At 41.0% G+C, this 27,241-nt stretch overlaps 1 protein-coding gene and 1 long non-coding RNA gene across 4 annotated transcripts in view; one reads left to right on the top strand and one right to left on the bottom strand.

The window, feature by feature from the left end:
• Positions 1-26,463, top strand: part of NHS (NHS actin remodeling regulator) — a 349,306-nt gene extending 322,843 nt beyond the window's left edge. The window contains exons 4-9 of one of the 3 annotated variants that reach the window (XM_025857843.2): positions 9,760-9,822; positions 11,803-11,995; positions 14,621-14,752; positions 15,746-18,727; positions 19,034-19,160; positions 22,337-26,463. In XM_025857843.2, the coding sequence (XP_025713628.2) occupies positions 9,760-9,822; positions 11,803-11,995; positions 14,621-14,752; positions 15,746-18,727; positions 19,034-19,160; positions 22,337-22,946 (4,107 nt within the window). In that variant the 3' untranslated portion in view covers positions 22,947-26,463. The remainder of the gene's footprint in view (positions 1-9,759; positions 9,823-11,802; positions 11,996-14,620; positions 14,753-15,745; positions 18,728-19,033; positions 19,161-22,336) is intronic. The other 2 variants (XM_025857844.2, XM_073902041.1) reach the window with 2 other exon arrangements.
• Positions 1-27,241, bottom strand: part of LOC141374286 (uncharacterized) — a 54,782-nt gene that overhangs the window by 27,251 nt on the left and 290 nt on the right. Inside the window, exons 2-3 of the long non-coding RNA XR_012381055.1 lie at positions 24,048-24,101; positions 3,386-3,617 (exon numbers count right to left, since the gene is read on the bottom strand). This is a non-coding gene — a long non-coding RNA (uncharacterized lncRNA). The remainder of the gene's footprint in view (positions 1-3,385; positions 3,618-24,047; positions 24,102-27,241) is intronic.

Below are 27,241 nucleotides of genomic sequence, written 5' to 3'. Positions count from 1 at the left end.
TAAACCTTCAATTCCTTCATTCTGCCTAAAAAGTTCAAATCCTTAGCCCAACTCTCCAGCCTCTGTACGATCCAGTCCTTAACTTTCCTTTCCAGACGGACTTCCCACAAATCCTTTGCACAGACCCTAGACCTCAGCCAAACCAAACTCCACGTGCTTCTTGAGAAAATATCCTGCATTCTCAAAACAGTATCTCCACTTGGAATGCCCTCTCTCCCACTGTGGCCTCTTATTTATTCCTTCATTTTGAAAAAAAAATTAACTGACACAAAAATGAGAGACATAATTTCTGCCATCCAGAATACATGGGATACTAGAGAAAATCGTATGTTATTAAGTATAAGGTATTAACACCTAACTGGTATGTGGTGTTAGAATGGGGTTGGATGTTAGGATTAAACTTCATGGTAAAGGGAGCATCTGAAAAGGCCTTGAAGGATGGGGTAGAATTTCAATATGTACACTGGGAAGAAAAGGATTATAGGCTGAGGGAACCATGAGAGCAAGCTCACATAGGCGGGAGAAAATGAAGTGTGTATACATAAATTCAAATACTTTGGTTTGGCTGCAGTGCTTCAATACACCAGATCTTGAAGGACCTTGAATGTCAGACTAAAACGTATGAATCTATTCCACAGACATAGGAAATTATTGAAGAGTTTTGAGCACAGAAATAACATGATCAGAAAGAGCAGTGCTTTAGGAAGATACCAGGCCGTGTGTATATAGGAAAAACTTCTTCAATTTCTAGAGGTTTCTTCTTGGTAAAGTAGGGAGAGAAGAGCCTGACATTAGTTTCAAATGTAAGACTACAGGAGTGGTGATGCCTGTCACATGCTCCATTTAACTCAGCTGTGTGGTCTTGCAAAAGGTAGACAGACCTTGGAGACTGGCTATAAGTAACTTGTGACTTGACTTGTAGCTGCTGTTGTGATATGGTATGCTCCTTGGGGCAAGTCAGCACAGCACCTAGGACGTGGAACTATACAGCTACTGACCCCACCAAATACTTTTTCCCTCTATACCCATTTCTGAGAATCACCAGAAGCAGTTTGCTTTTGAGGCAACATCAGTTCTCCTGTCCTCTGCCATAAGGTGCAGAGATCATTATCATCTCGACACCCCATGGAACATCACACTGGTTCCTGTTTTCCTCATAGGCTAAGGAACCAGTGGTAGCAAGTACTTTAGGTGTCTTAGACACAAGCACGCCAGGGGTAAAAGCCTGGCACCATGTACCTCACCAGTCAGGGTCCAGCCAGGAACACAGAATCCATACCAGTTATTTTAACAGAGAGAACTCAGTATAGGGAAGGTACTGTAAAACTGACACAGCAAACGGGAAACGGAGGCGACACAGAGATAGTAACTGCCGAAAGGAGCTGACACGCCTGGGACAGAACCCACTAGGGAGCAGCTGGTGAGAAAGAAATGTTATTTTCAGAGTACCGACAGAGCGGAGTGCAGAAGAATAGATGTGCAGCTGACAGACAACAGCTGAAGAGGCAACACAATAGCTAATGACAGCATTAGCCAACAAGTCCGGTTAATATCGAATATTGTGAGAAATAAAGAAAATTCCTTATTGCAGATTTTAGTTTTGTAATTCTTTCTTTTTAAAACGTGAGCCTGGCTGTGGAGCAGCGAATAAAATTACTTCTTTGTACACATCGTTGCGGAATATGCTCAGATTCACGTTTTCTTGCACACCTGAGACATTTCACTGTTCTAAGTATAAGCAGACGATGGAATAGTACTCACAATAAAACGGAATGAATTACTGATACACACAACAACTTGGATGGATCTCAAAGACATTGTGCTGAGTGAAAGAAGCCAGTCTCAAAAGGTATGATTCCATTTGTATGACACTTTCAAAAAGACAAAACCATATGATGGAGAACAGGTTCTTGGTTGCCAGGGGCTAAGAGTGGAGAGAGACTATGACTCTAAAGGGATAGCACAAGGGACCTTTTTGAGGTAATGGAAATGTTCTGAATCCTGATAGTGGGAGGGTTACATGAGTCTATGCATGTGATAACGCTCATAGAGCTATATTTTAAAAAGTCACTCAAAAAGGGGCGGGGGAGGTAAAAAATAAAGGTGGAACATGCATGGCTTGTGCATGAGAAGGTTTTTTCTTATTTTTTAAAAAATTTGCTGTGGTAAGGTTAAGTATGACCCTGCTGAGCTCTTGCCACAGCTGGAGTGAGTTACAAGGGAAAAGTGTCACTTGGAGTGAGACCAAATCTACAACATCTCTTCAGTTACTACACACCTTGGAGCTTCCAGCTGAGGGCAAGGCAGGAGGGCGAGGGAGGAATGCTGCCTGCTCCTGTGATTTGGGGAGGGTATTTGTGGCATCTGCAGCAGTTTGAAGCCGCCTTCTTCCCTCCACTTCAAAGCCTGGCCTGCCTTTTCCCCACTCATGTCTTTTATTTGGTGCTAGCAACCTTTGAGGACTGATACTGAATGGCCCTTGGCAGTGACCCCACTAATTGGCAAAGCTGGCCACAGGGGATGAATAAGACACTCACTGGCATCAACATCACACTGATCACGGTCCAGTGGGCCTTGTTTTATGTTCCCCTTGACAGTCCAGAGCAATTCCTGTGAATAAATGACGGAGCAGCAGCTGGAAGTGGTCTCCCTCCTGGCCCCCCTGGAGCCCTCTTTTCCATTCACGTGGGGACTACCTTCCACACATGCTTCAAAGTAGAATTTTGTTATGCTCAGCACATTTAAATCATTTCATTAGTAGAACACCATTAAGCAAAGTGTTCCTGAACTTTAAAATATATAAAATCATTTTGCATTCCATCACCCAAAGAATTTTCCTTCAGTTCCAGCTGAGATCAAAAGGAGAGAGAGATTCTTGGCAGTTACATGCTGTCTTCCACAAAGCCTCTCTTGTGGTGGGAACTGCACCATTGCCACTGCATTCAAGTTCTGCTCACTAGGGGCCGATCTCATACCCAACACATCTATAAGACTATCAGCAGGATGGGATTCAGAAGTGAATGAGCACATACTCTTTTGTGTTTGGCTTCTTTCACTCCACATACTTTTTTGAGGTCAATGTTGCATGTATCAATACCGTGTTCTTTCTTATTACTGGGCAGTACTGCATTATATGAACACGGTAGTCCCCAATTTGTTTATCCATTCTGTTGTTGGTAGATATTTGAGGTGTTTCTAGTTGTGAGGACTTTTGGAGGGGACTTTTACGAATAAAGTTGCTATACATATTTTTGTGCAAGGGTTTTTGTGGACATACTCATTCTTCTTACCTCCATATACCTAAGAGGGAATTACAGGGGAGACATATGTTTAGGTTTGTTAGATACTGCCAGTCTCTGAAGTGGCTATCCCATTTTACACTTACCCTATCAATTTATGAGAGTTCTAGTTGCTCTTCATCTTTGCCAACACTTGTTATTATTGATCTTTTCAATTTTAGCCCCTCTAGTATATAGCACTATGTGCCTGTGGTTTTCATTTGAATTTTCCTGATGAGAAATGATGTTGAGGGCCTATGCATATGCTTATCAGCCTTTTGTATATTTCCTTTCGCCAAGTGCTTCTCAGGAGAGTTGAGGGAGTGGTGGTGGCAATATCTGTCAGGGAAGAGAAATAAAGGTATGATTTGAAAAGGAAACTTATCAATGATAAGGCCATTTTTCCTAGTCCTGAATATTTATGCATTTTGGTGTCTTAAATAGATAGTAATGTATAAAGTGGTTAAAAGAAGAACTTAGTAGGCACCTGGCCTATAACTGCTATCCACAATTCTGCCTCAGAGCTGTGTTCCTTTGGGCTTCTCACTAGGAGTTCTCAGCACATTAATGTGAATGCATTTGTGGGCTTCTGTCAAGCCTCTTGGCTGGCTGGGAGTGCAGTGTGAAGGGTTTGGGCACTTGGGGGTGCTGCGTTCCAGCCCTCTGGGGAAGCATGAAGGCCCTGGCTGCCTGGGAGAGAATGGGGGAAAGGAAACACCAGGAAAGGGAAGAAAGGCTTAGGAGAGAAACACAGGCTGCCCCCTAAACTTTTACTTACTTCATTCTGTTTTCCCATGGTTATTCACTTTGGTAAATGTTGGAGTTGAGAAGAGAGGAAAGGGAGAAGTACAGTATGTGCCAGAAATGATGTTATTAAACATGTTTGGAAGAGCATAATGCCAGCCAATAGGAGACTCTGGGACAGTGTCATGGAATGAAAGTGCTAATGTAATCGCAGCAGGAAGAGTGCTAAGTGAAGAAGGTATTGCCAGATTCCTTTAAGCCTTCCAGAAAGATCAAGGCACTTCATGTTTATGTGCAACACATTCACACACTCCAGTAAAGAAAAATCTGAGGCAGACAAGTTCCCCCCCCATCTCACAGATAGGCCATAACCTGTGCAGAAATGCAGGGACCTGGTCTAAGGACAAATAAGCCCCAGGGTAGAATGAAAATAAGGTCCTAGATCCCCTGACTAGGAACCCATGTGGCTTGCAGTGGACATCTTCACTCTGAAGTTTTATTCCTATATTCAAGCATACCACAGCATCCATTCTCTAGTTAATATTTCTCATGTTTAAGACAGCACGATAGTAATGAATCAGCTCTGAAAGTCAGCTGCTATAAATGCCACGTGTTATCAGTTAGATCACACACTAAAGCCAGATTTTCAAAACATTTCCTGCTGAAATACCCACAACATTTTAACAGATGTCTTTTGGAGAGTCTAGAAACAAAATAAGCTCCCATCAGCATATTAAATAAAACCCAAAAGAAGTAAAATGTGGAGGGATTATATTTTTCTTTTGGCAATAAGAGAAAGGTTGGGAAAAATCTTGAGATGTTTGGAGAAATGCTTGTTCATAGCCACAAAAGTGAAGAAATTAATAATGTGTTATTTCTTGTTCTGAACACTGACTGTAAGTATGTAACTCTAACTTTCGTTGACTCAGTTTCATGGGCAGGTAGGGAAAGGATCTGAGAGTGTAAATTATGGGCCAGCAGGGACAGAAATGGGGTGAAAGCATCAAAGAAGCATCTTTTGTCAGGAACAGGATGCGCAAGACTAGTGGTGGATGATTCTAAAATGGTGCATCTTGGAGGCTAAGGCCTCTCAAAATCAGGGGTAGGAGGGCCAGAATGGGAGCCTGGAAAAAGAAAGAGAAATTTTTATGTGTGTGTTTTTCTCCAACATTATGAAAAAATCTGAAAGTACAGAAAAGCCAAAAGAACTGTATAGTGATGAAAGAAATACCATTTTTCAGGTGACAATTTGTTTCCCCCGGGGGCTGATTTTGACCTTCAGAGAAATGTTCTTGAATGAATCAATGAGTGGTCTAAGAGGCTTCCCACACACTTCTTCTGGGGAAGCCAAGGCTGTTCACTGCTACTCCTGTGTGCAGTGTAATTCCAAAAGCAGGAGCGTCCTACGAGTCCGCTTCTGTTTTACCTATTGTTTGGGATGCTCCTTGCTCATGCCATCTCATCTCCTCCTTGCCTTGTTATCTTTGACTTTGTGCTGGATGTTGTACTGAAAGATTATCTGTGGAGATCATCTGATATTATTTCTTTTGAGAGGATTTTTGTTTGCTTATGCTAGGCACATGGGGGTGCTAGCTGCCAGGACAACAAATTTTATTTAAGCATTACCAAGGCAGTAGGAATACAGTTAGGAACAAGAAATGGTTTCTGCCCTTACAGGTCTTACTAAGAATAAGCAAAAGGATTCATTTAAATAGAGTCCTTAAAGGATAATTTAATTCATACAAGTCTGATCAGCATGCAGCTTTTCCTCACCTTATCCATGCGCACTGGTTAAGGAGTGGCATGCTGGGCCATGCAGAGATGCCCTGAGGTAGCAGTTCTCTTTCAGTTTTATTTCTTAGGTAATTTTAGAAAAAAATTCTAGGAACTGATTATTGCATTCACCATATAAAAGTCTAATCAGAAATAATCAGAACTATTTTACTTCTTTTGACCAAACACCCAGGAAAGAAATGCTTTAAAACACTACACTTAAGCAGTTACTAATTTCATGGCAGAAATAAAACTAAAGTCCATTTCAAGATTATAAGCTTAACTACTCTAAATCAACAGATCATTTAGAGGAGCTCAAGTGCTTCTGTTGTGGTGGTAGAACCAAAGAACAAAGTCCTTCCACACACAAGCTCCAGAGTACCTAGTTTCAGCCTTCACAAGCTGGAGGTTGGAGCTCCTATCAAAATAGTGGAGAGGCGGATTAGCTGAGAAGGAATTTTCAGTGGAGTGTAACCTACAGAGACCCTGACTTAACAATGGTTGACCAAAAAAGAACAGTCTCTCTCTGGACTTGCCGTCCTTAGTCATTTCCAAATGTTATCTCGTACTTATTTAATGGCATGGGGGGGGGTGGTTCTCAAACTGATGAAAACTAAAAACCACTCCTCATCCCTCACTCCTGGAAAAAATACTCAATAGGAGAGCTGACTTAGAAGATTAAAGAAAAATTGGACAGCCACATGCAGAAGAACGAAACTGGACCATTTCCTTACACCACACACAAAAATAGACTCCAAATGGTTGAAAGACCTAAATGTGAGACAAGAGTCCATCAAAATCCTAAAGGAGAACACAGGCAGCAACCTCTTCGACCTCAGCCACAGCAGCTTCTTCCTAGACATTGCCAAAGGCAAGGGAAGCAAGGGCAAACATGAACTATTGGGACTTCAAGATAAAAAGCTTTTGCACAGCAAAAGAAACAGTCAACAAAACCAAAAGACAACCAACAGAATGGGAGAAGATATTTGCAAATGACATATCAGATAAAGGGCTAGTATCCAAAATCTATAAAGAACTTATCAAACTCAACACCCAAAGAACAAACAATCCAATCAAGAAATGGGCAGAAGACATGAACAGACATTTTTCCAAAGAAGACATCCAAATGGCCAACAGACACATGAAAAAGTGTTCAACATCGCTCTGCATCAGGGAAATCCAAATCAAAACCTCAATGAGAAACCACCTCACACCAGTCAGAATGGCTAAAATTAACAAGTCAGGAAACAACAGATGTTGGCGGGGATGCGGAGAAAGGGGAACACTCCTACACTGTTGGTGGGAATGCAAGCTGGTGCAGCCACTCTGGAAAACAGTATGGAGGTTCCTCAAACAGTTGAAAATAGAGCTACCCTATGACCCAGCAATTGCACTCCTGGGTATTTACCCCAAAGATACAAATGTAGGGATCCGAAGGGCTACGTGCACCCTGATGTTTATAGCAGCAATGTCCACAATAGCCAAACTATGGAAAGAGCCAAGATGTCCATCAACAGATGAATGGATAAAGAAGAAGCGGTATATATATACAATGGAATATTATGCAGCCATCAAAAGGAATGAAATCTTGCCATTTGCAATGACATGGATGGAACTGGAGGGTATTATGCTGAGCGAAATAAGTCAATCAGAGAAAGACATGTATCATATGATCTCACTGATACGAGAAATTCTTAATCTCAGGAAACAAACTGAGGGTTGCTGGAGTGGTGGTGGGGTGGGAGGGATGGGGTGGCTGGGTGATAGACATTGGGGAGGGTATGTGCTATGGTGAGCGCTGTGAATTGTGTAAGACTGTTGAATCACAGACCTGTACCTCTGAAACAAATAATACATTATATGTTTAAAAAAAAAAAAGAAGATAACAGGAAGGGAAAAATGAAGGGGGGGGAGAAATCGAAGGGGGAGACGAACCATGAGAGACTATGGACTCTGAGAAACAAAGTGAGGGTTCTAGAGGGGAGGGCGTGGGGGGATAGGTTAGCTTGGTGATGGGTATTAAAGAGGGCACGTACTGAATGGAGCACTGGGTGTTATACACAAACAATGAATCACGGAACACTACATCAACTAATGATGTAATGTGTGGTGATTAACATAACAATAAAAAATCATAAAAAAAGATTAAAGACAAACTACCAGAATTAATATATTAATATTAGTATCATTAATATGTTTTATGCCCTGCAGTTTTCTGCTGTGTAATTTTTTAAATCCTTTCATGAGACACCAGAGCCTTTGGTTTCTTGGAAACAGGTTCCTTTACCATACAGACTTTGCTTTCGGGCTCCCTTTCTCCTGCTTCCATGAGTTTGCTCTCTACTTTGCATACCCCGGGGTCTTACTTGAGACCTACACATGACTATCTGTGACTGATTCTTAGGAGAGAGCCAGGTTAATGTCTGAACTCAGGCCACATACAGCACATCTGTCAAAATGATCATTTTCAGTGAGGGAGCCATAGACCCTAGAAAATCATTTGTCTTAAATAACATCTAGATCAAAGTCAACTGGGCCTGAGGAAATGGCATTTGCTTTGCTTAAAAATTAATGAGCAACCCTGTCACTTAAAATTTAGAAACTTAGAATAGAATTAGACCTTGAGTGTTCCACCTCCAAAACAGATGTCTGCCATAGGCTTAAGAATATTTAGAACTGGAATATATTAATACTGAGCCTCTGATGGAACCAAACGTTGCTTGTGTTTTCCTCTATTTGTTTTCACCTACTTGCATTAAGATGGTCAGTACCCTTGGATTCTGTGGTGTCTGCTTCCTCCTGATATCTTGAGGACAAACCTTACTTTTTTGGGGTTTCCCAACACTGCTAAAACACACAGGGCTCATATCATTCCAGTGTACCAATAATTTGTTGAACTCCTACGATGAGGAGGCATTTTGCTGGCATCATGGAAAACTGAAAAGAAAATCAAATATGGCTCCTGACCCCTAAGAACTCATAATCTAATAGAAGAAAAAGACACATCCAGGAAGAATTCAGGTTACGTTAAAGCAATGCTATATGGAAAGTGCTATAACAGAGGCCTAATTGAATCCACAGCTGACATGGTTTAGAGTTTAAGACAGTTTCAATGTCCTTCTCAGTAGATCCTGAAAAGGGGATTCTAGTTACCTGATTATTCTCCAAACAGGATGGGCTACATCATTTGTGGGGCCCAGTGCAAAATGAAGGTGCAGGGCCCCTTACTCAAAAAAGCATGGTGTCCTTCTGAGTGTGGGGCTCTGTCACATGCCCTTGAACCCAGCCCTATCTTCAAATACGGTCTATGAATATGAGGAAGAGGCAAATTTTAAGCAGCCTGGATGAAGAAAGTGCACACAGGGAATTTTCTTCCAAGTAGTTCACAGGAAAATAAACTCACTCTAAGGAAAGAGACGAATTCAGTCTTTCCCAAATTAACAAATGGGACTGGGATCTAAAGGAAAGTTACCATTTGCAAAGTCAATGTCACAGATATGGCACAGCTACAAGGTAAGGGTAATAATAATAGTAGCAGCAGCAGGGGTAGTAGCTGACAAACGTACAGAGCTTATTAAGTGCCACCATTCTTCACAGTCTATTCTGTCGACTTGCTCATTTAATCCTCAAAACAGCCCTGGAGGATGGACAGATGCTATTATTGCCCTAACTTACAGATGAGGAAACTGACCTTAGAAAGGCTGAGTAACTGTCCCTGGTCACAGAGCAAATAAATGGTAGAACCAGGATTTGAACTCAGACAGTTGAGCTCCAAAGTCCGTGCTCTTAGCCACTATTTTTTATGCTATTTCTCATAAAATAAGGACAGATACGGAGGGAAGGAAGGGAGGGAGTCATCCCAGTATATTCATTCATTAATGTTTTAGATTTGGCTTAACCAGGACGTACTGTGTGTTGTGTACATGTTTTTAATTTTTCCTTTTTTTGCATTTCATGTTCATAGTTTAACAGCACCCGTTCGCCCTCCCCCACTGAGTGTTGCCACATGACCCCATGGAGTAGAAAGGTACTGGTTCTGAGAACATTCCATCACAGCCCTATCCCATTCTCTCCAGACACTTTCTTCTCTCTTTTAACTATGGCAAACTCTGTTGTTTCTAACTAACAGGTATTCTTCTAAATCTCCTTCAAGAGTGATATTTTCCTAACTTGAATTAAATATCATTTAGACAGCCATGTCATTGGCTTTCTTTCCCACTTACTTTCCCCCCCTAAATTGCAATTAAGGCTCTGTTCAAGATGGGCATCACCTAATGCCACTCCTGGACCTTATAGTTCAAAGGAAAGTGATTCCAACTTTGCCCTATATTTATCAGAACTGTAAATACAGGTTCGGTTTCTCAAATCAAAAAAGAGAATAGAACAAAAGGATTCTCTGGCAGCCAGTCGTCCCTGTCGCCATTAAATAAAACGTGCTTTTGGCTGCTGGTCAGAGCCTTTAGTCAGGTCACTATTCTTTCTTTGTTTCTCAGTCCATTGTTATTCAAGGAAGGAATCGCCTACAAAATGTGGCCTCTGGTGGTGGGGGTTTCTCTCCAGCTCCTGCTCTTTCTCCTTCTTTTTCTGTCTCTCTTTTTGCATGCACCAAACTTTTTTTTTTTCTTTTTGGAAGTTACCTAGGAAACAAAGTCTTTTGTGCTCCAACTTTATTTGAGCTATTCGCTTCACTGGGAATCTGCACAAAAGCTGGAGAGAGAAAGAAGGTTGCAATGTTTTACTAAAATGTTCATGGCGAACACATTTTTCTCAAGGGGGGGAATCATATCCTGTTGGGTGTGTTGGGGGGCTTTGCAGATACCTCTGACAAGGTAAGCAAAAGCTGGGGGGTTAACTTAAACAAGTGGCTCTGGAATCTTGTAAGAGGACCTGAGAACAGTTTGACAATATGTGAAATCCTGAGTCAGCAGGACATGATGCTTCCAAAGGTGAGGATGAGAAATTTTTTCATGACTTTAGGAGTTTACTCCAGTTAAAACTTAACTGGAGTAAGAGGGAAAAATATTTATTTTATACAAACACTCACCTTCCTCCAAATTATGGAAAGAAAGAAAACTAGGGTCAGTGGTGAAAACTGGGTCTTTTAATAATCTGGTTTAGAAGCCCAACCCTGAAATCAAAATTGGAATGGAGGCTTTTTAATAATCTGGGTTAGGAGCCCTGCCCTGAAATAAAAGGCAGATAATATTAATATCTATCAAGGGCTTGGATGGAGAATTTTCAAATGTCATACAGAAGTCAAGGCCTCTAACTCCACAACTAGAAGAAAAGCTTCCCACTGCAAAAGCTGAAAGAAATGAAGACCCTTTACTCTTCCGAATTTGAAAAAGAAACTCTTGAATCTTTCTCTCCATTAACTGCTTTTGTATTTTCCACTATAGTAAGTGGGGGAGGGGAGCTGCTTTTCCATGTGCACACAGTGTTGATGAAACTGCATTTTTGAAATGTTATTCACAAAAACCACAGTCCTGCAGTAAAATTAACTCCTTGTGATTTAAGCCAGCCTCTCAGATTAGATAGGCTTGTCCTTCTGGTGATGTGTTCTGGAATGTTTCCTGACTCCAGGTTTTCTGGCACGTTTTCTGAACCTTTCATAGGCATCTAAATCATCTTCGCCCTTTGATCCCAGTCATCTAGAGCTCTCGAGACTTTCATTAGCAATATATGGATATCCAGAATCTACCTGTCACTGGATTAAAGACTAAGATTTTTCTTCAGTTTTGAAGTTGGGGTCCTATGGCTACCTTGTCTCTCCTCTTAATTCCATTTAACCTGAAAAGCATGTTTATTAAGTCCATTTTTTCTTTTGTGTCGCTTGACTATTGAAATTATAACTTTCAATTATTGGCGCTTACTAACTATTTCTAGGACTTCTTCCTTTGACCTAAAAGCTTATTTCTGACCTCACTGTTCTTAACTGCGAAATTCCTCAATATGTGTGCTCACATATAAACCATTCTGGCTAAGTCTGAATGTACTTCATTTGCAGTCCCATCCCCCGGAGGATGAAGATACAGATGTCATGTTAGGGCAGAGGCCGAAAAACCCAGTACACAATATCCCCTCCACGCTGGACAAGCAGACCAACTGGAGCAAAGCACTGCCTCTCCCAACACCAGAGGAGAAGATGAAACAAGATGCCCAAGTGATTTCTTCCTGCATTATTCCCATCAATGTCACTGGTACCGTTCTGTTCTTTTCTTAGGGGTACAATATTGTGTTTTAAATGTGTTCAAAACCTGTGCTGCTGGGCGGACCAGTTAAGAATACCGCTTTGTAAACAAGCAATACCTTTTTCATCAGAATACAACCCAGAAGATGTTCAATATGCTTTTGTCAGGTTTTGAACATACATTTGCATATGTTCTGCTGGGCCGCTTGTTATGTAAATGATGGACAGTTTCTTTTTGAAAAAAGTCACCAAATAGCTCTTTGGTCATAGCTGACTGAAATAATGGAGAAAGCGGCAGTGATTAGTCATATGATAATGATGCATGGCACAGCAAGAAAGAAAACAGCAAACCCCAGGTCTCTCAAACTGCAAGTAATGATCCCGTAGACCAACTATAAAATCTGTTTTCAGGCTTCTTTGGATAAAGGTAGGCTTGTTTAAAAGATCGTTTAGGTTTCTGCATCGATTATGGTGATTTCTGAACTAAAAATATGTGGATTCAAAGATGAAGGCTGAATTCTATTCTAATCCAGCTAGCCTGGCTTACATTCCTCTCTGTTTTCCTCTTCTTGTGTACTGAGAGTTTGAATATTAGTCTAGGTCGAACGAAGCCTGTCCAGACTTTTCTTGAAAAGTTTACCTGTAGAGACTGTAGATTCCAGGATGGGACCTGGTAATCTTAGCTGTAAGTGAAATGATGTTATGAAATATTCTCACTTTCAAAGACAGACAGAAAATGATCTATCCATTGGGCTTTCTTTAAACATCTCTAATAGTTATATTTTAATTTATTTGTATATTGAAAATTTCACAATGGCCACATTACTACTTTTATCCTGGTACCATGTGACTACAGGATGCATGTCACTCAAGATGCATTTTGGACATGGCTATTATTAATTCCACTCAGATTTCTCTCACATAAAGTGGAGAGCAAATGACCAGATATCCAGGACAGATATTATTTCCTTCCTGAAAAACAGGAATTCTGGTTGATCAGCTCGTTATGAGCTAGGAGTAATTTTCCTGATGACTTACTCAACTTGCAGGATAAATTATTCTAAGGATGCATACTTTATCTGATCTCCATAATCTAAATGGGCTGGGTTAGGTAGATGTCAAAATGTATCATTTTGGCATCCTCTTAAACTAACTTTCCCTTCTGGGAACATTTGATTACAAGCAGCACCTGCTTTCTTCATAGCACTGTAAGTAAATCTTGTTTTCAAATTTAGTTCTTTGATTATGGGTCTTGTGATTCAGGAAAAGGGAAGATCTTTCCTTCTGCTTTATTTCAGGAACTCTCAGACTAAAGCCCAGATTATATGTTGATTTCAAGAGCTTTAATGAAAAAGCTGCTAATTATGTCCATATAACATAAAGTGTGTCTGTGTGCCATGTGTTCTATAATTATTATGAGTAGAATGAAAGATCTTAATTTTTGGCTGGAGCTAAGAAAGGAAAATTCCATTAGTATGAATTCTCCAATAATATTATAATTAGTCATCATATGACATCTCACAGATTTTTTTCAAAAGTGAGTTCTGGAAACTGTTGTCACTGTGATGCTAAGCAGAACTCAGATTGCTTCATTTTACAGCTGAGCTGAAGTTTAACACGCCATCCTGCTCTATGCGTAACAATCAGGATAAATGATGAGGCAACCAGATTCCAATGCACTTTTGGCATCCTGACTTTCTGAGGCAAAGCTCACTCTGAAAAATCCATGGCACATGCCTGTGCCAGACAGGAGTGTGAATTCCTCACCTCCTTCTTCACCATTCTAGTTTTGATAAGACTGCATGTAGTGTATCAATAATGTGATTATGGAGAGAGAAACAAACAAGCATCAAGGTTTGGCCCCTGTATTTATAAAAGCAAACGGACCCTCATTGTAAAGACTGGGAATTCCAGCTTCATTTACAGCTGAAAGAGAATGTAGATCCACTTAAGTAGAGAACTGAGAACTGCCTTGTATTCTTATTTTATATTGATAAGACACTGGTGCCATACCAAAAAGTGTCCAACTGAGTCAGTAGAAGAAAGTAGAGTTCAGTGATGATTTAAAAACAAACCTCTAGGCTACTTTCTCCTCACAGAAGGAGTGTGTGTGTGTGTGTGTGTGTGTGTGTTTGGTTGTGTGTAGGGTTGGGGTGCAGTGGGTAGAGAGAGGGAAAAAAAACCTCACAAAGATGCTTTTAATGAAGAAATGGGTCAGGATATGTTAGCTGAACTAATTCAGGTTAACATCTTGGCTCTGGATCTACTACTATGCAAAGACAGGTTCAGCGAGCCCAGAAATAGAAGTAACTAAAGGTTGTAAGTCCTTCAGGAGCTGTTTCTGTGTGCGAGTGATTCTTTGATGTTATTTTTCTCTCCTCTTTCTTTTGATTTTCCTTCTTTGCTTGTTACTCTTGGCAGTGCAAGCTGTTGTGCAGAGCTGCATTTAGAAGTAAAGCTTAATGTACTGCAGAGTAATTTAAATAAGAGCTGAATAAGGGCTCCCTTATATTTATTCACGGGCTTAATCCAAACTCTTCCTTTACTTCCAATCAATAAATATCACTGTGTTCCAAGCAAATGAAAATTTGTTTGCCGTTTCTAAAGGCTAATGAGACCTATTTGTGGGTTGCAGGAGTTGGTTTTGACAGAGAGGCTAGTATACGCTGCTCTCTTGTTCATTCACAATCCGTACTACAGCGGAGACGGAAACTGAGGAGGAGGAAAACCATCTCGGGTATCCCCAGAAGAGTCCAACAAGAAATAGGTGTAGTATAAAACTGTTAATGGTTAACATTCTGTTGGGTGTCAATTAGAAGGAGATGAAATGGAAGCCGGCCTTTTCATCAGCTTCCTTAAAGATCGTCAGTGTTGTAACTTGGAGAGGTTTTGAAATGGCGTGTACTTGGTTCTGTGTTCAGCAAGCCGGGTGGTATTACTTTTTGAATCTCTGTTCTTGACTGTGAAGATTTAACCTTAGGGATTTAGGTATACATGTTCAAGTCTTATGGCTGAAATGTAATATTTTGGGAATTTTTAAAGTTTTATTAAGATGGAAATGATAAGTAATTTTTTTAAAGTTTTATTAAGATGGAATAAAAAGTAGCAAGATTCAATGAAAGATTATTTTGGGAAAATTATACCTTTACTTGAAGAGAGATATACTTTTATGGCATTAATTATTTTAAGAAGGTAAAATTTAAGCATATTCAATTAAATACCGACTATTGATAACATGTTACCCTTTATGACTTTTTTTTCTGTTTTTTTGTTCCATGTGTTTAGGAATCTCTTATGTTTTATTATTAGTATTTACTATAGCATCTCTTTTATTACTTTTAATGAATTTTAAGAGTTTTATTTTGCTGGGCATATATTACAAAATAAAAAAGAATAGAGGCCAAGAAGACAAAACGCACTTTAATTTAAAAAAAAAATAGTAGTCACTTATTGGGGCAAAATAATTTGATAGTGAAGAGAGAGAATTCACAAAAGATCTAAAAGCATTTTCTCTTAGTACACACACACACACACACACACACACACACACACACACACACACACACGTAGAGACAGAGACAGAGAGGCAAAGGACAGATTCCCCAAAGCATTTTAACTTTCTCCTAATTTTATATGCTGACTTTTTTTTCTCAAAGAGAAAGATCCAACATACCACCACCCAGATTTGTGGACATCTCTCAGAATGTCTGTTAGTCTGCTGATGTATGAAATATCTCACTGTGCTTTCCGTGTGCCCTAGATTCTGATGAATCCCCTGTGGCCAGGGAAAGGAATGTGATTGTGCACACGAATCCAGACCCTTCCAACACTGTCAACAGGAGGTCTGGAACCAGGGATTCAGAGTGCCAAACTGAAGATATTCTGATTGCTGCTCCATCGAGAAGGAGAATCAGAGCTCAAAGGGGTCAAAGCATTGCAGCTTCCCTTTCTCATTCTGCTGGCAACATCTCTGCATTGGCAGACAAAGGCGACAGCATGTTCACTACTGCAGTGAGCAGCCGTACAAGATCTCGGAGCCTCCCCCGGGAGGGCAACAGAGGTGGGGATGCTGAGCCCAAAGTTGGTGCTAAACCCTCAGCATATGAAGAGGGGGAGCCTTTCATGGGCAACCAAGAAAGAACCCCAAATGATTGCAGTGAGGCCCCCAGCAGCCCAAGTGCACAGGAACACCAGCCTGCTTTGGGCCTGGCTTGTTCTCAACGTCTTCACAGCCCTCAGCACAAGTTAAATGAGAGAGGGAGGTCACGTCTGTCCCGAATGGCTGCTGACTCTGGCAGCTGTGACATCTCCTCCAACTCAGACACCTTTGGGAGCCCCATCCACTGCATCTCCACGGCTGGCGTCCTCCTCAGCAGCCACATGGACCAGAAAGATGACCACCAGTCATCCAGTGGCAACTGGAGTGGGAGCAGCTCCACATGCCCCTCACAGACCTCAGAGACAATCCCTCCTGCAGCTTCTCCTCCCCTCACCGGCTCTTCACACTGTGACTCGGAGTTGTCACTCAACACAGCCCCTCATGCTAATGAGGATGCCAATGTCTTCGTGACAGAGCAGTACAGTGACCACATGGATAAAGTGAGAGGCCACCGGGCAAACTCCTTTACCTCCACTGTGGCAGATCTGCTGGATGACCCCAACAACAGCAACACCAGTGACAGTGAGTGGAATTACCTACACCACCATCACGATGCCTCCTGCCGCCAGGATTTTAGTCCTGATCGCCCCAAGGCAGACAGCCTGGGCTGCCCGAGCTTCACAAGCATGGCCACTTATGACAGCTTTCTGGAAAAGTCTCCATCAGACAAAGCAGACACTAGCTCTCACTTTTCAGTGGACACAGAAGGATACTACACTTCCATGCACTTCGACTGTGGTCTCAAAGGCAGTAAGAGTTATGTCTGTCACTATGCAGCTTTGGGCCCAGAGAATGGCCAGGGCATCGGGGTACCTCCTACTCTTCCGGACTGTGCCTGGCAGGACTACTTAGACCATAGGAGGCAGGGGAGACCTAGCATCTCTTTCAGGAAACCAAAGGCAAAGCCGACCCCACCTAAACGTAGTTCATCACTGAGGAAGTCCGATGGAAACACAGACATTTCTGAGAAGAAAGAACCAAAGATAAGCAGTGGCCAGCTCCTGCCTCACAGTTCCAGGGAAATGAAGCTGCCTCTTGATTTCTCCAACACGCCTTCTCGAATGGAAACTGCCAACCTTCCCACCAAGCAAGAATCTGCTTGGATGAACCAGAGTGAACATGGTATTAAGGAACCTCAGTTAGACACTTCAGATACTCCACCATTCAAAGATGAAGGTGCTGAATCAACTCACTATGCAGATCTCTGGCTTCTCAATGACTTGAAAACAAATGATCCTTACAGATCTTTATCTAATTCAAGCACTGCTACGGGTACCACAGTTATTGAATGCATCAAATCTCCAGAGAGCTCTGAATCCCAAACATCCCAGTCAGAATCAAGAGCCACCACCCCATCCCTTCCTTCTGTTGACAATGAGTTTAAACTGGCCTCACCAGAAAAACTGGCCGGCTTGGCGTCGCCGTCAAGTGGCTACTCGAGCCAGTCTGAAACACCGACCTCCTCTTTCCCTACAGCTTTCTTTTCCGGTCCACTGTCTCCTGGAGGTAGCAAAAGAAAACCGAAAGTTCCAGAAAGGAAATCCTCACTACAGCAACCCTCTTTAAAAGATGGAGCTCTTTCACTGAGTAAAGACCTCGAACTTCCAATTATACCTCCTACCCATCTTGACCTAAGTGCTCTTCATAGTGTCTTGAATAAACCATTCCACCACCGTCACCCACTGCATGTTTTTACTCATAGTAAGCAGAACCCAGTAGGAGAAACACTGCGGTCGAATCCTCCACCATCCCTTGCAATTACACCGACAGTCCTGAAATCTGTTAACCTTAGGTCCATCAGCAAGTCTGAAGAAGTGAAGCAAAAAGAGGGCAACAACACAGATCTCCCCTACTTAGAAGACAGCACTCTCACAATGGCTGCCCTGTCTCCAGGTAAGATTAAGCCGCATGTGGCTAAGAAATCAGTATCGCGTCAGTACTCCACTGAAGACACCATACTGTCCTTTTTAGACTCCTCTGCAGTTGAGATGGGACCAGACAAACTCCAGTTAGAGAAAAAACGTACTTTTGATGTAAAGAATCATTGTGACCCAGAAACAGCAACCTCAGCTGGTAACAATCTTCTAGATTCAAGTGTCACAAAAGACCAAAAGCATATGGAGAGCGAGCTTATTCCGGAAAACACACCAAGTAAAAATTGTGACTTTCCCACAGAAGGATTTCAGAGGGTCTCTGTTTCCCGCCCAAATGATTTGGATGGTAAAGTACTACAATATGGAGCTGGTCCAGATGGAGCCCTAGCACAGGTGCAGAAGCCATCCTCTGCAGACTGGGAGGAAGCTGCATACCCTGAGTCTGTGGATGTGCTCACAGCTCAGTCAAACTCACCAACCAGACCCACAGACATAAGCAGTCAACTTAAGCATCAACTTGGGATGAGCCGCCATCATGACAAAGTGCCTGGGAATATCAGCTGTGAAGCAGAGCTATCAACTGCAAATTCATGCCCTGAAAAATGTTCTGAGCAGGAAAATATTGCTTCAGGTATTTCAGCCAAAAGTGCCTCTGATAACAGCGGAGCAGAGGAGACCCAAGGAAGTGTGGATGAGGTTTCACTGAAAGGTCAGTTGTTGATGCCTTTGTCCCAGTGGAAAGGTGTCTCACGGCACTTCATTGCGTTTTTTTCTTTCTTATGTTCCCCGTAACACAGTACAGCCCTGGGTGTTGGTTTCCCTCCATCTTTTTTTCACTTCTTAAAACAACTGAGATAAAAAGTTTTTTGTTATTGAGGGACTGAGCTGCGACAGATAATCTCTCTTTTTAAAAACAGCCGTAAGGTATCTGTTGTTTGTTGATGCCACAAGCCAGTGAAACACAGCAGCATGCCTGGTAACTTCTTCTTAAAGATGCTTTTGTTCTTCATTTAAGAATCGTCACCGAGTGATGACTCTATGATTTCACCACTTAGTGAAGACTCTCAGGCTGAAGCAGAAGGTGTGTTCGTGTCTCCAAACAAACCTCGTACAACTGAGGATTTGTTTGCAGTCATTCACAGGTGAGGCAATTAATACCAAAAGTTTTGCTTCTTTCAGTGCCTCTCATTAAATGCAAATACGGGAAAGCCTTGTGTACTTATGATACATTCAACAAAAAAGCAAAGAAAAATTAGTTTTCCAAATCAAACTGATAGACTTATATTTCTGTTAGGGAATGTGAGCCTTTATATATGGCTCAACCTCACTTGAGAGACTTCCATAAGAACTGCTGAAGGGAGAGGTGTTTTCCATAGGAAAGACATCCTGCGACAAGTTTTCGTTTGAAAACAATTTGTGGCCAAGTAACTTAGTGTGAAAGCTCAAACTCTGTCGTAATCTCTGACAAATAATTTCTTGAACCAAAAAAACTCACAACTGTAATCCTACACTAGCAGAGATGCAAGCCGATTCACTGAACAGTCAGAGCCCAAGTTTGAGACAAGACAGTGTATAAACCTGCCTGTTTCGTAGCTCAGAACTAATCACTGCTCCTTTCATCCCCCTCTTCCTAAAACTTAAACTTCTTTAATAACACTCGTCCTCTCTAAAATTAATACCCCAAATCCCACAAACAGAGGATGTCCTCTGGGCTGTTTTTCTAGGACACTATTGTGTCCAGGCTGCCCATTCACATTCTCTCACTGCCCCCTGCCCCCTGCAATCAGGGGCCATGTCTGCAAGAATATATACTCCTTACAACTTGTGACTGATGAATAGAGCAGGAACTTGCACTCGGTAGCCGAACCCAGATTAGACTGAGCTATCCAATCCTGCTGTACCTGCTCCTTTCACAACCATGACTACCTTCTTCCACTAGGCCTTGGAACTACATGGGACTCCCAAGGGACACAACTTGGAAACTGCCTTTTCTACCTTATGAAGTTACACTTTTTAAAAAAGATTTTATTGGGCGCCTGGGTGGCTCAGATGGTTGAGCGTCTGCCTTCAGCTCAGGTCATGATCCCAGGGTGCTGGGATCGAGTCCCGCATCGGGCTCCCTGCTCCTTGGGAGCCTGCTTCTCCCTCTGCCTCTCTCTCTCTCTCTCTCTCTCTGTCTCTCATGAATAAATAAATAAAATCTTTAAAAAAAAAAAAGATTTTATTTATTCATTTGTTAGAGAGAGAGAGAGAGAGCGTGCATATGAGCAGGGGCAAAGGGAGAAGGAGAAGCAGACTCCCCACTGAGGAGGGAGCCCAACGTGGGGCTTGATCCTAGGACCCTTGGGATTATGACCTGAGTTGAAGGCAGACGGTTAACCAACTGAGCCACCCAGGCACCCCTGAAGTTATACTTTTTGAAGCAAGTTTTTTTTCAAGAAGCTTGCCATTTTTCCAGGAATTCTACTTTTTTTTTTTTAGATTTATTTATTTATCTATTTGAGAGAAAGAGAGGGAGAGAGCACAAGCGGAGGGAGGCTCCAGCAGAGGGAGAGGGAGAAGCAGACCCCCTGCTGAGCGGGGAGCCCAACACAGGGCTCAATCCCAGGACCCTGAGATCATCACCTGAGCCAAAGGCAGACGCTTAAATGACTGAGCCACCCAGGTACCCCTGAAATTCTACTTTTAAAGGGAACTTGCATTTTCTGTTGATGTGGTTTTCTCATAAAGAAGGAGCACAGCTCAACAGCTTTTTTTTAAAGGAGTCCCAATCAGAAACACCTTCTGTGTGTATATACCTCAGCAGGCACACCTCACCACTCAGAGAGTGAAGAATCAGTTCATTTTTTCTTTGCTCTGCGTGTAGTCTAAGATCTGATTATATTTCCCTTACCACACTTTCTCTTAGGACAAGTTACTAAAACGCTATATAAGTTAAAGAGCCAAGTTCTTACCCCAAAGGACCAAATGTTAGTATCTGGAGTAGTGGACAGAACATAAGTAGTGGAGTCAGAAACATCTGGAATTGAATCTCAGTGCTGCCACTTCTTATCCAGTCTTGTCAGTTAAAACCTCTCTACCTCTTCCCTGTTAGTGGAGATACCTATAGCTCACAAATTCAATTTTGATGCTAAAATAACATTTTCATGTCTAGACTATGGTAGATGCTAAAAGCAAATGTTAGTTTGAAATTCCTACCGTATCGGAGTGCCAGACACTGGCACATGCGACATAACAACCACAAAGGTTTCAGTGAACCAAAATGAGGCTGGTCTCCCAACTGCAAAGCTGACATTTTCTCTACCCTATGGATTTTTAGGTTGGTGAAAGAGCATGTTGCCAATATTTATCAACATACTGAATCATGCTGAAGATTCACTAAGTTTACACCTATTTACTTACCAGAAGAAATAATATGATGACAGATGCCTACGTTTGGTAGACTTACAGAGCTTGGTAATCTTAGATTTGCATTTGTGTAGGATTTATTTATGTGCAGCACAGTGACAAAGAATGACCTTGTTGTTTTTTTTGTGGATGACACTTGATTTTTTTTACCTTGTTTTCTTGAGAGTTTACAATATATAGAGCTTTAAGAGCTCCAGAGGTAGTCTAGGTTTTTAGCTTCTCACAGAAAGTGGGCTTACTGACTGATACACAGCTGATGTTACTAAGCAGCTACAGAAAATGGTCTTTACAGCAAAAAATGGGTTGATTTATTTAAAAAGTCATGTAAGAAATTTTTTATATGGAGAAATTTAAAAAGTTGACAGAACAGTATAGCGTACCTCCCCCTGACACACATATCCATCACCCACGCCTGTCCACCATCAACCTATGGCTAATCCCGTCCCATCCACACCTCTATCCACTTTGCTCTTCTGGTATTCACCGAAAGCCAACCCCACACATCAGAGCATTTTATCCGTAATGCAGAGACAGATTTAATAAGAGAAAGCTATAGTCCTTCACTGCCTACACTCTAACCAGAAGTCAGACAGCAATATTTTCTCAGACTCTTGTAAAACATCCCAGTAAGTCCTCCTCTAGAAGCTGTAGCCTCCGCATTAGTCATTATGTGAGCTGGTCATTTACAGAACCTAATTTAGGCCGCGGGTTACTGGAGAATTTCCCTCAGGCTGTGAGTGCTAGAAGGGCAAGGAATGTATCTCACTCCTCACCTCCAATGTCCTAATGCTTCCTATCCAGTCAGATAGGGTCCACCCAAGTGCTCTTTAAGGACAATGCATGAATGTGACATAACACTTTGAGTTTCATAAAAATGTCTGTGGACTGAGATGTTTCCTTTTCTTGAAAGGTCCAAGAGGAAAGTACTTGGAAGAAAAGATTCTGGGGATATGTCCACTCGAAGCAAATCGAGGGCTTCTCTTGGCAGCAGTAGCAGCAGCAGCGCCGGTTCTGTCACTTTGCCCAACAGCAACGTGACCACCCCAAACAGCCAGAGGTCTCCTGGCCTCATCTACCGAAATGCCAAGAAGTCCAACACATCGAACGAAGAGTTTAAGCTGTTACTCCTCAAGAAAGGAAGTCGCTCGGATTCTAGTTACCGCATGTCTGCTACTGAGATCCTGAAGAGTCCCATCCTGCCCAAACCTCCTGCAGAGCTCACCGCTGAGTCCCCACAAAGCACCCATGACGCCCATCAGGGGGCACCTGGGGCCGAGGCATTGTCCCCAGTCTCTCCATGCTCCCCAAGAGTTAACGCAGAAGGGTTTTCCTCCAAGAACTTTGCCACCTCAGCATCGGCAAGGGTTGGCCGTTCCCGAGCGCCCCCTGCGGCCAGCAGCAGTCGCTACAGCGTCCGCTGCAGGCTGTACAATGCGCCCATGCAGGCCATCTCTGAGGGTGAGACAGAAAATTCTGATGGGAGCCCACATGACGACCGATCCTCCCAGAGCTCAACATAGGTGGCCCGGGCCAGGCTGGCTGTCAAAGGCCAAAACCCTTAGTCATATGAGGATGTAGGAACAGAACAGAGGACTGGGGAGAAGTCAGCACACCATGGGGTACCATCACTGCTTACCAACGATTTCCTAAATATTTGCTGGGGAAATGGAAGATCGTCTTTCTTATTTTCCACATTTTTAAGTAGCTGCACTGTCTTTCATATTTTTCTTTAGCTTAGTTTGATTTACCCAATCTCTTTCCTTTTGATAATATAGAATTTGAAAATGTCTGCTTTTCATGAAACCTAGAAAAAGTTTTCCCAGAGCTGCCTATTCAGAAAACAAAGCCCTCACTGTCATAATTCTTAAGAAGATGAAATTACTCTGGAGGTTTGGTATTTTTTTATATTAAAATGAACTAAAGCAAAATTCAGAAGAAAGAACTACACACATGTAAATACCATATTTTTGATAAAAATGTGTAAATAGATTTATCAATGACGAGTGGACATGTGGCCAATTATCTACCACACACCAACTGTTTATAGAACACAACAAATAAAGTGTAATAATTGTATTCTGTGAATACCATTTTCATATAAAATACCATATTTAAATGTCCACCAATATGATTTTCTGAGTGATAAACCTCAATTATGAATTTTAAACTGGTGAAATAAAGAAAATCTTGAGGTCATATACTGAAATGTGATTAATTTAAAATAATGAATTCAGACCTCACCATTTTTGTGACAAATTGCAGCACCAAACAAGCGAATAGTAACACATGGCTATGATTTGCCATGTGGTAATTTGGACAGAATGAAAAGCATGCTTTTGATTTTTTTTTTAATCAATGAGAAAAATCATCATTCTCAACAAAAAGCCCTGAAGAACAACATTTGACAGTGTCTTTTAGACTTTTAAGTTTTCAATGGATTGCTTTAAAGAGAATGAATAGGGAAACCAATAGTTAATTTTAGGTTATGTTTTATATTAGGGCTACTGGGGACATAAACAGTCATAAACTCCTTAAACAGTTTAGCAATTAGCTCCAGGTTCTTTAACTAACAAAAATAAAACATAAGCATGCCACAGAGCTATTGATTTATCAGTAAGTACCTGCAATGAGTTTTCAGTGAAGCTTTCTCTCTGTGCTGATGAGATTCATGCTACCTAAAAAGTAACAGAAATGACACTGTGAACAATATAGTTGGGAAATAGGTATGTGTATATGCATTATTTATAGTCACTGTTAAACTGGGAATGGGGAACAGCTCTGGGTCACAATGCTACATACAAATGAGTTTTTGTCTGATTTTACTATATCTGCTTGGTGGCAAAAGGGGAGGGTGGTGGGTGGGAAAGGAAATGTCAGGGCAAGTGCTCTGATAAAATGAAGGCAGGGAAACAAGCTGAATTACTTGAAATTACTTGAATTTTCTTGTCTTAAAACTGAAAAAAAAAGTAGTTACAAGTTGAAATCTGCCAATGGTTCTTACACCTCTGATTTTAACGTGAATACTAATGTTTGAAATATGTCCGAAATATAAGCAGCTATGTACTTAGAATATGTTTTGAATGGGACAAGGTAGAAAGTAAAGAGAACTAAGAAGGGATATGGCCTATAAAAGAATAGAATGTGATTAGAATGCTAGAACAGAGCAGAGTTACCAAGAAATTGATAAGCAACTGGCTTTAAGTTTATGCAAGTGGTATTTGGGAAAGCAGGATGTGTGAAAGGGGGTTTGTGGCTTTGGTTTGATTCATACAACATGAAGGAGAAAGCCTGGTCTAAGAGGATGCTGTCTTTCAATAGAAACACTTTCTAAGATGTTATAGATTGAGAATTAGAGAATCTGATTGCTGTTGGCTTTTGTTTGTAAAGAAAAAAATGTCTGTCTTCTTCTACTATTTGCTTTCACTATCAAATTGTATTTCTTAATTTCTTGTCATCTTTGTATGTAAAATGGGTACTGCGGGTGGCGGGGTAGAGGAGGGAGAATGTGTGTGTGGGTGTGTGTGTGGATGTGGGTGCTTGCGCTGGGATAGATAAGCTACTTGGTAAAGGGTACATTTGAACGTGTATAAAGTGTTATACTTTTTATTAAAAGAAAAATGTTTGGGGGTTTGAAAAAAAATGGACCATCATTTCTCATTGGAACCCATTAGTCAAGAAAACCAGCATGGTTTGACACCACCTGGGAACATGAATAACTTTTTCTCATGCTTTGAAAAGTACACTTGGCAAAATTTTAAAAATAAAGTTTTTAGACAAATGCGCTAAGACACCGTCATTTCCAGTCCCAATAGGTGATCTTTTGTAATTTTCATAAAAGCAGTTCGTTTGCAGTATGGCTTTTGTGTAGTTAGGGGTTTTTTAAGTGTAAAGAAAGGTATGTGGGCTTTAAAAGTGATTCTAAATCTTGAATAGGAAACCCATTAATTGGCTTTAATAAATATGTCACCTTTTTATTATTGACATCAATTTAAGTAATGATACCATATATTTTTTAAAATACATACTGACTTGAATTGTGAGGCAATAAGATTCCTTCTATATGTAATGATCACAGAACTAACCCTTATAATATAGTTTTACTTATTTTGTTTACTCTAAAAATCTATAGCAGAGTTTCTCTATTTTATATTTCATAGATTAAAAAAAAACCCAAATAATGATGGATTTTAAATTCACTGTGTTAAGAGTACTGAGTAACAAACTGAGTTAAAAAAAAAAAAAAGGAATTCTTTAGTAATCTGGAATATTCTACATGGCTTTATTACATAGCATATAAGACCAAGAATTAGAGGGCTGTCTTCAACATCACTACCGTTTTGAAGCAGGGTACACACATTAGGTATTGTAGAAAACATCAATCCAAACTTTTCTTCTGTTGTTTGCACTGATGCTAATTTTTTGTTCTTTTATGTTTACACAACATGTCTATGTTGTGTGGGGAAAATTTTTTTTCCTTACTTTTTGGTTTTTTGTGTTTGGGGTGTTTTTTTGGTTTTGGTTTTTGGGTTCTTTTTGTTTTTGTTTTTTGGGTTTTTTTTTTTTTTGGCTAAGTAGAGGACATGGACTAGTTGTAGCAAACAAAACACGCTGTTTGCTCTTGCCAAAGGTCAGTGAGTGAGTACATTTGCTGCAGTGATGGCAGACTTAGAGAACTAGATCATGACAAAGGTTTAAAGAAGGTTACAGTGTAACTATTTTGGTACTAGAACCAGTTCATGCTGGCCAAAAAGACAATGGTTTATGGACTTGCATCCATTTTGTATTTTTGTAATATTTGTAAATATGAACTTTTTAAATTGTTGCAGAAATGGTTTCTTTTGTAAGATGTTTTCAACGTTTACATTCAATTCAAGCCTTTGTATATTTTAGAGCTGCGCAACACTTTAAGTCTTGTATTTATTTTTAGTAAAAATGGTGACAGTTTCATTGTGAACCCCTCTCAAAAAAAAATGTACCAGAAAAGTTTGATTACCTAGAAAGTGTGTATAGAAACTGCAAATAAACGTGACTGCAATTAAACAACCACTTTCTCTTGGATTATGTAACTGCATTCTTGGGGTTTCACAAACAGCAAGTGTTTTATAGGGAACTGGACATAAAGGAAGGGAACTGCGATAGCAAAAGCATGAGAAAAAAAGTAATAAATAGTGTATAATGAGCTCCAATCTCATTTTGGGTTTTGGGTTCGTGTGTTTTTTTTAGATTTTTTTAAAAGTACTCTCAACATCCAACATGGGGGCTCCAACTCACAACCCCGAGATCACACAAGCTCTACTGACTGAGCCAGCCAGGCGCCTCTCTAATCTCGTTTTGTATTTGAGAGGAGAAAGAATAAATTTCCAATATCTACTATACTTTCCTTGTAGCTCCTCTGTGAGCCAGGAAAAGATTTATGTCTTTACTTTAAAATTCTCACCTGCTTTGCTTCTGAGAATTACTCAGACTGTGCCTCCTTCCAAAGATGGGCAGCCTCGATATACATGACAATATGCCACTAAATAATGTCATGTACCCTTACGTAGCAAATTTATGTGCCAGATAGTGTTCTAAGTGCTTTGCTTACTCAAACTCATGTACTCCCCACATTGTGCCCATTTAACGGATGGGGAAACGCAAGCACAGAGCTGTGTTACCTGACTTGTCCAAAGCCATGGAGGGACTAAATGTTGGGGCCGGAGTTAACCCCGGTAAATCTGGCTCCAGGGTCTGTGTTACCTGCCCATGAGGTAACAACTTTTTAAAAATAACTTTCCCTGTTTGTACCAAAGCTCTACAACTAAGGCCCCATACCCCC

This window comes from Callorhinus ursinus, unplaced genomic scaffold (assembly GCF_003265705.2).
Source record: "Callorhinus ursinus isolate GAN/ISIS: 27379988/994484 unplaced genomic scaffold, GSC_fseal_2.0 scaffold16, whole genome shotgun sequence".
NCBI lineage: Eukaryota > Metazoa > Chordata > Mammalia > Carnivora > Otariidae > Callorhinus > Callorhinus ursinus.
The sequence above is the reverse complement of the archived record's forward strand: the minus strand, read 5'-3'. Positions and strand labels throughout refer to the sequence as shown.